This window comes from Rhamphochromis sp. 'chilingali' (genome assembly GCF_963969265.1).
Source record: "Rhamphochromis sp. 'chilingali' genome assembly, chromosome: 8".
Taxonomy (NCBI): Eukaryota; Metazoa; Chordata; class Actinopteri; order Cichliformes; family Cichlidae; genus Rhamphochromis; species Rhamphochromis sp. 'chilingali'.
Window position 1 is genome coordinate 14,500,706 of NC_137935.1, and position 12,063 is coordinate 14,512,768.

At 41.5% G+C, this 12,063-nt stretch overlaps 1 protein-coding gene across 1 annotated transcript in view; it reads left to right on the top strand.

The window, feature by feature from the left end:
- Positions 1-270: 270 nt before the first annotated feature.
- The window catches only part of LOC308401086 (uncharacterized protein), a gene marked incomplete at its 3' end in the record, with an annotated part of 29,392 nt that continues 17,599 nt past the window's right edge, over positions 271-12,063 (top strand). The window contains exons 1-5 of the mRNA XM_080889147.1: positions 271-335; positions 1,338-1,457; positions 1,540-1,728; positions 4,054-4,197; positions 4,294-5,295. Coding sequence (XP_080745273.1) covers positions 4,195-4,197; positions 4,294-5,295 — 1,005 coding nt within the window. The 5' untranslated portion in view covers positions 271-335; positions 1,338-1,457; positions 1,540-1,728; positions 4,054-4,194. The remainder of the gene's footprint in view (positions 336-1,337; positions 1,458-1,539; positions 1,729-4,053; positions 4,198-4,293; positions 5,296-12,063) is intronic.

The following is a 12,063-nucleotide window of genomic DNA, read 5'->3' on the forward strand; positions in this document are numbered from 1 at the left end:
GCCACTTTCATGAGTAAATCATGTAAGCCTTATGTGATTTACTCATGAAAGTGGCCACTTTCATGAGTAATCACATATAAGTTTTTACTATTTCTTTTCTGTATGGGTAAATGAACTAAATGAAATATGAGATGTGACAATATCGTTTATATCGATATAGTCTGTTACATTATAATTATACTCGTGGAGCCGCAAGTTTGCCTCTCTTTCGTCCACTTTTGTCTCTACGCTGTGTTACTCCGCCTCTCTCCTTCACTGAACACAACTCCCCCTCCCCCATCGCTTCACCTGCAGGCAACGACAAGATGGACACGGCAGCTATCAAAGAGGAGCTGGTCGGTAAAAAGAAAACATTTGAAGATTACTATTTTAGTGCTGTCAGCGTAAAGTTAATGCCATAACTGCATTAACGGGGCAAATCTCCGTTAACTAGTCACCGCGGATCACCCCGTGCGTGGGGCTGGGTGGCGTTAGTGAGCTAACCGGGCTAACGCGTTGACGCACGGCCTAAAATCCTTTCATCTCAAAAATCGACAGTCGGCCTTATGTATGAATTCTGGTTGTGCTTACTGACCTCGAACCAATTTTATGTGGTACACAGCTTAAAAAAATATGTCAAAAAATGTTTTGGTACGACTTTGGTAAGCTATGAAGCTGCACTGCTTGATGGATTGTTGGAGCATTACGGCTACCGAGGAGCCTCGCAGAGTGATACTACTCTGCTTCAACGTAATATTACCATATTATGTGTGTAAGGACCATAAATGGCACCTGTAAGAGACACGGTTACAAAGAGGATTTCAAACTCCAGGCTGTCAGTTGCGCAGTAGAACTTGGAAACAGAGCAGCTGCGAAATCTGTCTTTGTTATTATGCTCAGCATCTTTTATTTTACATTTTGACTGCACAATTGTGAGCTTTTTGTTATGCACAAAACAACATTGTTTTGGTTTATTTATGGAGCACCATTAATAAATGCACTGATAATTTAAACAGATGCTTCAGGAGTTTTATCCCACTCATACTCTCAATCCAATGTTTGTCATTCTAAGTTGTAAAACCAATCACACAAAATTATCCTTGGCTTACATAATACATCCCAGTATACTGTTGGTGCATTCCATGTAGAATACAATTTGTTAATAATAAATTAAACATTTGATGTAATGTATGTTTTGTAAATTATTTGTTTTACTGTGTTTCACATGGCATTTTACAAGGCAGAATCAGCTCACTTTAGTGAGCCAAAAAAATTAGGACAGGAGAAAAAAAAATCCTAAGTAATGTCAGGAAGCTGGTATTTTATTTTAAAACTAATTGCTATTTTTATTTATTTAGAGAATTAAAAGCCAACTCCAGACCACTGCTTGTCCTGATTTTATGAGGGACTGATGAGGAGTTGGTAAGGAGAGGAATCAGAACAGGAGTGCCTGCCCCCTGCCCCAAACACATTATCAGGTAATGTAACTTTGGTAATTTGAGATTAATTCAGGTTTCTTTTGAATTGTTGACACTGTCCTCTCCTCTCTTCTCATTATAGCTTTTGTATGCAGTGCCAGTTCTGCTCTTTTGTCTGTTCAAGCCAAGAAGTACTCTTAAGACATCACCAGCTACGACATAGAAGAGGATTTCATTTGCCCTGTGTTTACAGTGACTGCGTCTGTTCGTTTAGGACACGAGGGGCATTGAAGTCTCACCTCAGCAGATCACACAACAGGGCTAAGAAAAGGCAGGAGATCTCAACATTTTTTTGTGATTTTTGTGAATTTAAGGAAAACTGCTCACAGCATACATTTATTTCACATATTTTAAGGCACTTAAAAAAAATCAGACTGTATCCTGTCCTTTCCAAAAATGTGACTATGCTACCAACAATTTATCAACCTTTACGTCACACACAAGCAGAAAGCACAAAAACTCAAAAGATATAAAAAACTGTATTAGACTGATTTCTCATGCAAATGCATGTCCTAGTGAAAGTAGCTCCCCTGATAAATCCTTAAATACCTCTCAGGAGCCAGAGACCAAGTGGTTCAGGTGTAGCATCAAGTGATAAAGAGGACAATGAGTTTGTAGATTACCAATGTCTTGAACATAAAATAGCTAGACTTTTTCTATGCATGCAAACATTGTTACATGTTTCTAAAAGTGCTTTGCAGAGAATTATTGAGGAAATTAGTGACATTTTAAAATTTTCTCAGGTTCATTCATTTCAAAGAATCAAAGAGGTGCTTGCTGAACAGAACATTGAGGCAGATGATGATGTAATTAAAAATATAAATGATGCACTTTTCAAAACCAACCCATTAATTATCTCAACAGAACCAAAAGGTGCATTATCTACTGATTACAAGAGAAATATTTATTTCAAGAATAATTTTCATGTAATTGAGCCTACAGAGTACATCTACAAAGCGAGAACTAGAAATACATTTGTTTATGTCTCAGTAAACCAGGTCTTGGAGAACTTATTGAAAGAGAAAAGTTTCTTTGAAAAGTTAGCATTTGATAAAGAAATTAGTGAAGGTTACAGATCATTTAGAGATGGGCAGTATTTCAAAAACAACAAGCTTTTAGGATTGCAAGATACTTGCATTAGTTTAGCTTTGTATATTGACGACTTTGAAATATGCAACCCTTTAGGAACATCTCGAAAAATTCATAAAATAACTGCTGTCTATTGGGTTGTACTCAACTTATCTGCAAGGTTTCGTTCTACATTACACTCAATACAGCTTGCTCTTCTTGGTAAAAGTGTAGACGTTAAACAGTTTGGGTATGATGCTTTTCTTTTTCCACTCATTGAGGATTTAAAATGTCTTGAAAGCACAGGGGTGTATGTTGAATCTTTAAATAGTTTTTTAAAGGGAACTGTATTTTGTGTCTGTGCAGATAACCTTGGGGCTCACAGCCTTGCAGGCTTTTTGGAGTCCTTTAATGTCGACAAATTTTGTCGATTTTGTAGTATTGATAAACATCAGATTGCAGCTCTTGATCCTACAGAATTTCCATTAAGAACTGTGGAACAGCATAACATTTTTCTAGAAGAGCTTGAGGATGGTCAAAGACAAAGTGTGTGTGGTGTCAAAGGTTCCTGTGCCTTAAGTGCGTTGTCCTATTTTCATCCAGTCACTGGATTTCCTCCAGATATATTACATGATTTCTTTGAAGGTGTTGTCCCTGTGGAATTGTGTTTGTGTCTTCAAGATTTAATCAGAAAGGGTTTTATTACATTTGAAGGACTAAACAAACGTATAAAATCATTTCCATATAAATTCTCTGATAAGCTCAACAAGCCACAACAAATTACAAAAGCCAGTTTTGGAACAGGAAGAGTGAGTGGCAATGGACATGAAAACTGGACACTTTTGCGTTTGCTGCCTTTTATCATTGGGACCCGTATACCAGAACATGAGCCATCATGGGAAGTATTGATGGACCTTAAGGAGCTTGTTGAAATTGTTGTCTCGACAACTCTATCAGAAGAAATATTGTCATACTTGGACACCAAAATATTGGATCATCGACGATTACTGATAGAGACTTTTCCTGATTTTAATTTGAAGCCAAAACACCACTATATTGAACATTATAGTCATCTTGTGCGTTGTTTTGGTCCCTTAGTTGATTTGTGGACTATTCGATTTGAATCTAAGCACAACTTTTTCAAGAAAACTGTGCATGATGTCCAATGTTTTAAGAATATACTACTAACACTTTCTTCAAAGCATCAACAAATGATGGCATACTTCTTAGATGGTCACAGTCTTTTTAAACCAAGTCTGCATGTTGATAATATTGACACAGTTGACATCTGTTTCTTGAATGAAAATCTTCAGAAGTGCTTGAAACTGAAATATCCACAGGTAAAAGCTGTGTCATTTGCTAAATGTGTTTATCTGTATGGGACCCAGTATGTTAAAGGCATGATCATTTCATCAGGACAACTGAGTGGACTACCTGAATTCTACAAGATACTGAACATTTTGGTAGACTCTGGGAAAGTGTCATTTGTTGCTACAAAGCTCTCCTCTTGGTTTATGGAACACTACAGATCATATCGGCTTGACAGCAGCTACAAAGATCTGGAAATACTTGACCCAGAAGATTTGAATGATTACCACCCTTTAGCTGAATACTGCGTAGATGGACAACTGATGGTGACACCTGTTACGTGCCTCCTGCATTGAAAGTGATGGTATGTATTATTCATAAATAGTTTTCAGTTGATTACTTTGAATTTGTCAATTATTTAGAATTGCGCCCTTTTTTTTTTTTTGGTTTGTCTTCACAGGCCCTGTTACTGCGAGTCCACGTCAGTCCAAAACTTATCAGAAAAATCCAACTGTCCACTGTTCCTGAATCTGTGAAGCAGCTTCAAGATGAACTACAAGCAAAGCTTGGACTTGAAGGTGACTTTGCAATACAATATGAAGACCCAGATTTTGGGAACGCACTTTGCAACCTGATGGATATTAAGGAGCTACCTGCTGGACGGGCAGTGTTGCACCTCATTTGGGAGGAAAATGCATCAGCCTCGCCACCACAGACTCCATCTGATCATAGCGCTATCTCATCTATTGATACAGCCAGTGTGAGTTCAGCATCTTCTTTCAGCCCATCCTCATCCACAAAGACCTACATGCGTAGCACTTCACAGTGGCCAAATCCATTTCCTATCCCAACCTTTTCCTATGATGTAGCGTTAAAACTTCGCAAGGGCAATGAGGTATATGAGAAAGCAGGGGCAAATTTAAGTGTAACAAGAGACATCAAGATGGAAATTCTAGACAAGCTGGCACAAGAAATGTTTGCAATCAAAGCGTACCCTGACAAGAATGAAATAACATCTGTTGCACAGGAGCTAGTTTCCAAACATCCCTGCCTCAAAGAGCCTGGCAATGGCACAGGATATGATGGTTGGGCAACAAGCATTAAGTTCAAGCTTGGCAACTACCGTTCCAAGCTAAGTCAAGCTGGATGTAGTGAAGTTGCAGTCAATCGAAAAAGAAGAGGGGAAGAAGATGACAGTGGCTCAAATAGATTTTCCTTAAAGAAACCAAAGCGAGGTGAAGTCAACTTTATCCCTGATGGCCCAGAAAACTACAATGATGAGTCTCTTGAAAATGAAAGATGCATTTTGGAAGATGAAATGAAGAAGAGGGATAAGAACATGGCACTCATCACCCAAAAGATGGACATCACATTCTCTCTCAAGAGGAAAGAAGTTGTGGAGATGCAGCCCTTGGTCAAGGAAATGCAGCTCAGATGGCCAGCTCTCTTCTTGAAAGAACAGGTAAGATAATCTCTTAAATATTTAAAGGAAAACTTCCGGGTTTTTTTCTTCTTCCCTTTTCCCCCAGTGTGGTCTTATTTCTAAAATGGAAAACGTTCATTTATTCACCCAGAAAAATTTCAAGGCATTTGGAGTTGTTAGAAAGAAATTTTAATCCCAATGTTACGAGTCAGTCGTTTTGCAAGAGAGAGCTGAGCCACGGTTATGGGGAAAGGATTCACTGAGACAACTAAGAAATGCCTGAATTAAGCCAAAAACCACTCTGGAGGGTTTTTAATCTAAGGAAATAACATTAAAATGTGTTTAAAAGCTCCAAAAAGTTGATTTTACATGATATAGGACCTTTAAAAGCATCTGTTTGTATCACTCCAATATCTTGTAGAAAAGGTTGAAGGCTCGCGATGAGCTAACAATGCTAGTGGTAAAATATAAAAAAATACTTGGCTCTAAAAATATGAAGCTAATTTTGGTATTACCAACAACTATTGAAGTGAAATCTATTTACTTGTCAACTTGCTGTGTATAATAACGGATTGCTTTTATTTCGCTCTTCTCTGGGCACCCAAAGCGCTTTACAATTCCACTACTCACTCACTCACTCTCACATTCACATATCGGTGCAGGGAAACCACAGTTGTAGCCACAGCTGCCCTGGGGTAGACTGACAGAAGTGACGCTGCCATATCGCGCCTCTGGCCAACACCAGTAAGCGGTAGGGTAAAGGGTCTTGCCCAAGGACACAACGACCAGGACAGAGAGAGCTGGGGATAGAACCAGCATCCTTCCGGTTACAGATGAGCTTCCCAACCCCCTGAACCACGGTCGCCGCAATGACTTGTCTTCACTGGGCATCTAGAATCTTTTGGTGCTGACCCTTATGTAACACAGTAAGGGGAATTGTTGAAAAGAATATATCAATGGGCCAATAGGCTCGACTATAGGAGCACAGGGGTGTGTTCAAATGAGACACAGAGACAAGAATGTAACTCAAAAGAACCAGCCAACTTTAGTGACATAAACCATAAGGTTGACAAGCACAGGTTAAAGACACTTTACAATGGTAGAAAGGAAACTTACAAAAATTAAAAGAAAAGTAAAACACAAACTACTAAAGCAATGACTTGGCCAAGTGTTATTTTTGGTTTTCAATGTTCGGGTTTCAATGCTCGGGTTTCAATGCTCGGGTGCACCCTAGTAACCTGACTCCTTAACTCTTATAGAAACAGATTACACAAATCCAATGCACATTCAAATGAAAATTTCACACTCTTTTCACATGTGGAGAATGCTCTACACAACAGCTCATTATTTAAAGTCCCAAATAAAAAATGTCCAAGGGGTAAAGTCCAAAAAATTCCCAGGGTGTGAAAGAGAATAGGGATGAGAGAATGTCAGTCAGTGGTCTTATGTATAACCAGCTGTGCGTGAAAGTGTGAGTGATACAGTCCTACCACACCGCAAGGTGCAGCAGATCATCAAGTGGAAAAGAAGCGAATCTCAGTCTCTCTAAGTCCAGGTGGGAAGGCTCGCCATCTATTTCACCGGAGGAATCCACCTCAGGAACAATTCAGCATACAAAAAAAAACTGACCTGTCAACAGACAGGGTCAGAAGAGCAATTCAAATATTAATTATGCTGTTCTAGCTATAATTCACAACTTAGGATTTTGTTTAAATCACATTCAACATAAATTTGCAATAAAAATACTCAATTTTGCAAAAATAAAACATCTCTCTTACATAAACTATGCATTAAACCAAGTAAAGTCAGTGCATATGCATATATGTCACATATGCGGCAATTATTAATCAAACAATTGAGATTAATTCAGTTTCTCAACAATAAAATGTGAAACAGACGTGAACTAACTGAGACATACAACATGTGCTCACCGATCTCAGCGCATCACGGCCGAAGACAATGGCATAGTGTCTCTCGGTCGGAAAATGCAGGGCTCTAAATAACGTAACAGGACATGTTGTTTTCTCTTTAATAACCGTAATACGACATGAAGGAACAATAAACATAAGTTGCGCTTCAAGTGTTACCTTGCTTCTGGAAGCAGATTGAGATGAACTTCCAGGCAGTTGATAGCAACCAGAGCTAACAAAGGCTAACAGTTTAGCTCCACGCGGTACTTTTTAAAGTCACCAGAAAAATGCAGCATTTGCCTGCTTACTCACTGTGGCTACTTTTAACATGAAAGGTAGCTGATAACCAGTGAACTTATGTGCAACACAGTTGGTTGCAACTTATATCTAATACTTTTTTTCCAGCTCAAAAGCTTCAGTCTCTCTTTTCTCCTGCCAGCACGCGACTACCTCCACACATAGCAGCAAACACAGAGCACGTAGGTGGGACATACAGCGGCAGACTGCTCTCCCATTGGTCAAAACATACTGGGACCTGTGCATTTCGATTGGTTGGGCAGGCTGTCCATCTCTCCTCATATCAGTCCTTAAAGTGGTACCCTCATTTTATGTGGGTTACACCCTCCCCTCTTGATGGTATGCCCGTCCCTGGGCATCTGCAGGGTGGCACTGAGTTACACTGCTTTGACCTTTCCAACATAATTACTAGTTGGATCTTCAAATCCATTTAAAGAGCTAGTCAATGCCTCACTTAGGCCTTGAAAAAGAGAATTCACCACCGTTATCAGAGGATTCCCAAGTGTCACATAATGCAGTCTCTTGGGCTTTGCTTGCAATCTGTTAGAACGACGAAGAGATGGCTCAGCATCTTGAAGTCCATTATTCTGGATCATCACAGGTTCAGGCTGTTCAGTAACAGGTCTGTTCACATCACTTAATCCTTCTTCACATGCTGCATCAGAGCTCATCCCATCATCTTGAGGAGCTTCCTCAGACTGCTGCAATTCTGAACTTTGAGGAAGTCCTTTGGCTGAGTCAAGCCCATGCAGTATGTTTGCTTCAGGTGAGTTGTCACGTTCAGGTGAGTTGTCACGTTCAGGTGAGTTGTCACGGTCAGGTGAGTTGTCACGGTCAGGTGAGTTGTCACGGTCAGGTACATCCTGAATCATTCCTTCACCTTCCTCTACAAGGGATTTAGTGGCAGGAGGATCAGGTGGAAGTGAAACTGTAGGCACCTCTGGTTCTGCTGATTGTCTGACCACACAAGGAGGTTTACTCAACTTGTGAGTTTCATGTACTGGGACATATACATCGGACTTTGATGTAATGAGAGGGCGAAATGTCCAATCAGATACATCATCCATATCAGAGGGAATTTCATCTTCACCCTCGACAACGGAACACTGCCTTGTTCTGGGTCTCCTGTTTGGATGGGTTTTGACTGTCTCGGGTTCTGCAGCTGCTGACAGAAATCCACATGGGAGAAGCAAGTCACGATGTAGAGTTCGCACAGGTCCATCTTTACCCTCAGGTTTAACTGTGTAGACCGGCATTTCTCCAGCTCGCTTAAGGACAATATAAACATCCGTTTCCCACTTATCTGCCAGCTTATGTTTTCCACGCAGCTTCACATTTCGTACAAGAACTCTGTCTCCACTCTGCAATGTTGATTCAACCACTCGTCGGTCAAATCTGGCTTTGTTGCGACCTGCATTCTTTTGTGCATTATTTGTGGCAATCCGGTAGCTTTCTTCCAAACGAGATTTTAGGTTACCGACGTACTGGGAATGAGTCTGCTTAGTAGCATTAGTGGGCAACCTAAAGATTAAGTCAATGGGCAGTCTTGGTTGCCTCCCAAACATCAATTCATAGGGGGAAAATCCAGTCACGTCACTCTTCGTACAATTATAAGCATGTACCAGAGACTTGACGAAGTCTCTCCAGTGGAGTTTATCTGACCGATCCAGTGTCCCAAGCATCTGGAGAAGAGTGCGGTTGAATCTCTCAACCGGATTCCCTCTAGGGTGGTAGGGGGTTGTACGCACTTTCTTCATGCCAGTAAGTTCACAGAGTTCCTTGATGGTCTTTGATTCAAAGTCAGGACCCTGATCACTAAGAAGCTTTTCGGGAAAACCATAATGGACAATGAAGTTGTCCCAGAGACACTTTGCTACAGTCTGTGCTCGTTGATTTGGAGTTGGCACTGCCACAGCATACTTTGTGAAATGGTCAGTTATGACCAATACATCTTTCGTGTTTGAGCGATCTGGCTCTATTGATAAAAAGTCCATGCACACTAGTTCGAGAGGTCTGCAGGTCTTAATGTTTATCAATGGAGCAGCTTTCTCTGGAGGCGTTTTTCGACGAATACATCGCTCACAAGATTTGACCATTTTTTCTATGGTCATGTGCATTTTCGGCCAATAAAATCTGGCCCTTGCCAAGTCTACTGTTCGTTCGACTCCAAGATGGCCCATATCATGATGAAGGCTTGTAAGTGCTGTGGCTCTTAGCTCCTCAGGGAGCACAAGCTGATATGAGGTGTTGGGACCATCTTGCCGCTTACGGTAGAGCACTCCGTTCTGTATTTCAAGCCGATTTAACTCTCTGAGTAACAGGGGAAGTTCTGGTAGCTCTAACCTAAGGCTGGGAGGTGGAGTTTCGCCAGTCTCCAAGAGTACAATCACTGCATTGATAGCAGGGTCCAATGTCTGCTTTTGCCTCAACTCCTTCTCAGAAATTGAGTGGACAATGGGAAGCCCATCCACTTGCTCCTGTTGGAAGCAGTCGGGAATAGCTGTGGACTGGTGAGTGAGGGATTCAACTAAGGTCAACCCAGAAGTGGTGGATCCAACATTAGCTACGGCTGAGGTGACCATATGGCGCTCACAAATAGCCTGAATTACATCCAAGGGAACAGTCTCTGGACTCTCAGGGTTGCTCAGATGGTACAGTGTGAACTGCCGGATTCTCTCACTCTCCTTCTTAGATGCATAATCATCCTCTGGTGGACTGTGAGGACGACGCGAGAGCGCATCAGCATCCATATTTTGTTTTCCCGCTCTGTACTGAAGACTAAATGAATAGGTGGAAAGACTGGACAGCCACCTATACCCTGTTGCATCAAGCTTTGCAGAGGTCAAGATGTATGTAAGAGGGTTGCTGTCAGTCACTACTACAAAGTCTGTACCATATAGGTAGTCAGAGAATTTTTCCGTGACTGCCCACTTAAGGGCCAAAAACTCCAGCTTATGGGCTGGGTACTTTCTCTCACTCTTTGAAAGACCACGACTTGCAAAAGCTATGACCCTGGACTGTCCATCTTGTACCTGATATAAGGCAGCACCAAGGCCAATGGTACTGGCGTCCGTATGTAAAACATATGGAAGCTGGGGGTCTGCAAATCCCAAGATTGGAGCGGAGGTTAGCTTTGCTATTATTTGGTCAAAGGCCTCCTGACATTGAGGTGTCCAACGCTGACCAAAAGGTTCCTTTGGGTTGCGATACTCTGAATTTGCGTGTGTCCTTGGCTTGTTGTTCCGCTTCCTAATTGGTGGGTAGCCCGAGGTTAGTTCGTTAAGTGGTCTGACAATGATAGAGTAGCCCTGAATAAACCTTCGATAATATCCAGCAAATCCTAAAAAGGACTGAAGTTCCTTAAGATTTGTGGGGATAGGCCAGGTCTTTAAGGCCTCAACTTTGTCAGGGTCAGTCTCTACTCCTCTTGCGGAAACAATGTGACCAAGGTATTTTACCGAGGTCTGAAAGAATTTGCACTTTTCTGGTGCCAGTTTCAAGCCATATGACATCAGTCGTTGCAGGACATGTTTCAAACGCTGTTCATGTTCCTCCAGGGATGATGAGAAGACAATCAGGTCATCAATGAACACCAGAACCTCTTTGAGATTCATATCTCCTACACACTTCTCCATCAATCTCTGGAACGTCGAAGGCGCATTTGTGATCCCCTGGGGCATCCTATTAAATTCCCAAAATCCAAGTGGGCAAACAAATGCGGTCTTATTCTTGTCCGCTTCCTCCATCTCGACCTGGTAGTATCCAGACTTGAGGTCTAGGACCGAAAACCACTTAGAACCTGCAAGAGCACTGAATGCATCTTCCAATTTTGGAAGGGCATAAGCGTCTTTGATGGTCTGCAGGTTCAGCTTTCTGTAGTCTACACACAGACGAACAGAGCCATTCTTTTTACGAACGACAACAATGGGGGAAGCAAACGGGGACTCAGATTCTCGTATAACACCAGAATCAAGGAGTTCCTGTAGATGTTGTCTCACAGCATCCACATCATTGGGGTGTATGGGACGTGCTCTCTGTTTAAAGGGTGTCGCATCACTGAGTTTGATATGGTGTTTGACTTTGTCAGTGTGTCCAAAGTCCAATTCGTTCTGAGAGAAGACATTTGGCATGTCGTTTAACATGTTTGTAACTCGCTCCTTCCATTCAGTGGGTAAGGGCGAATCTCCAAAATCAAAGCTCAGTTCTGAGGAAGACTTAGCTTGAAATTTAGAGCAGTCTGGTTCTCTGACAGTTTGCTCTTTGTGTAGCACTTGCAAGATAGCATTAACATCTGCCAAAGGTGTTTTGGGGGGTATGACAATGTCATGGTTGGTTTCATTTCTCACTACGACAGGGAGAAGACACTGACGTTTGCGTGGTAAAGTGACTGCAATTGCTGAAACTAGCAAGCCATTTGGTAGTGAAGAAGCTGAAGGATGTTCAAGGACAGCATCTCTTTGCATGTTCACGGGATTTACATTGACAGAGGCCTCCAGGACAACAGTCTGTCCTGCAGGAACGACTGCAGGCATCTTACCTGTCAGTTTTGCACAACCAAGGCTACCAGAGTTAAAGTTTCTTTGTCGCATCTCAAGTATTT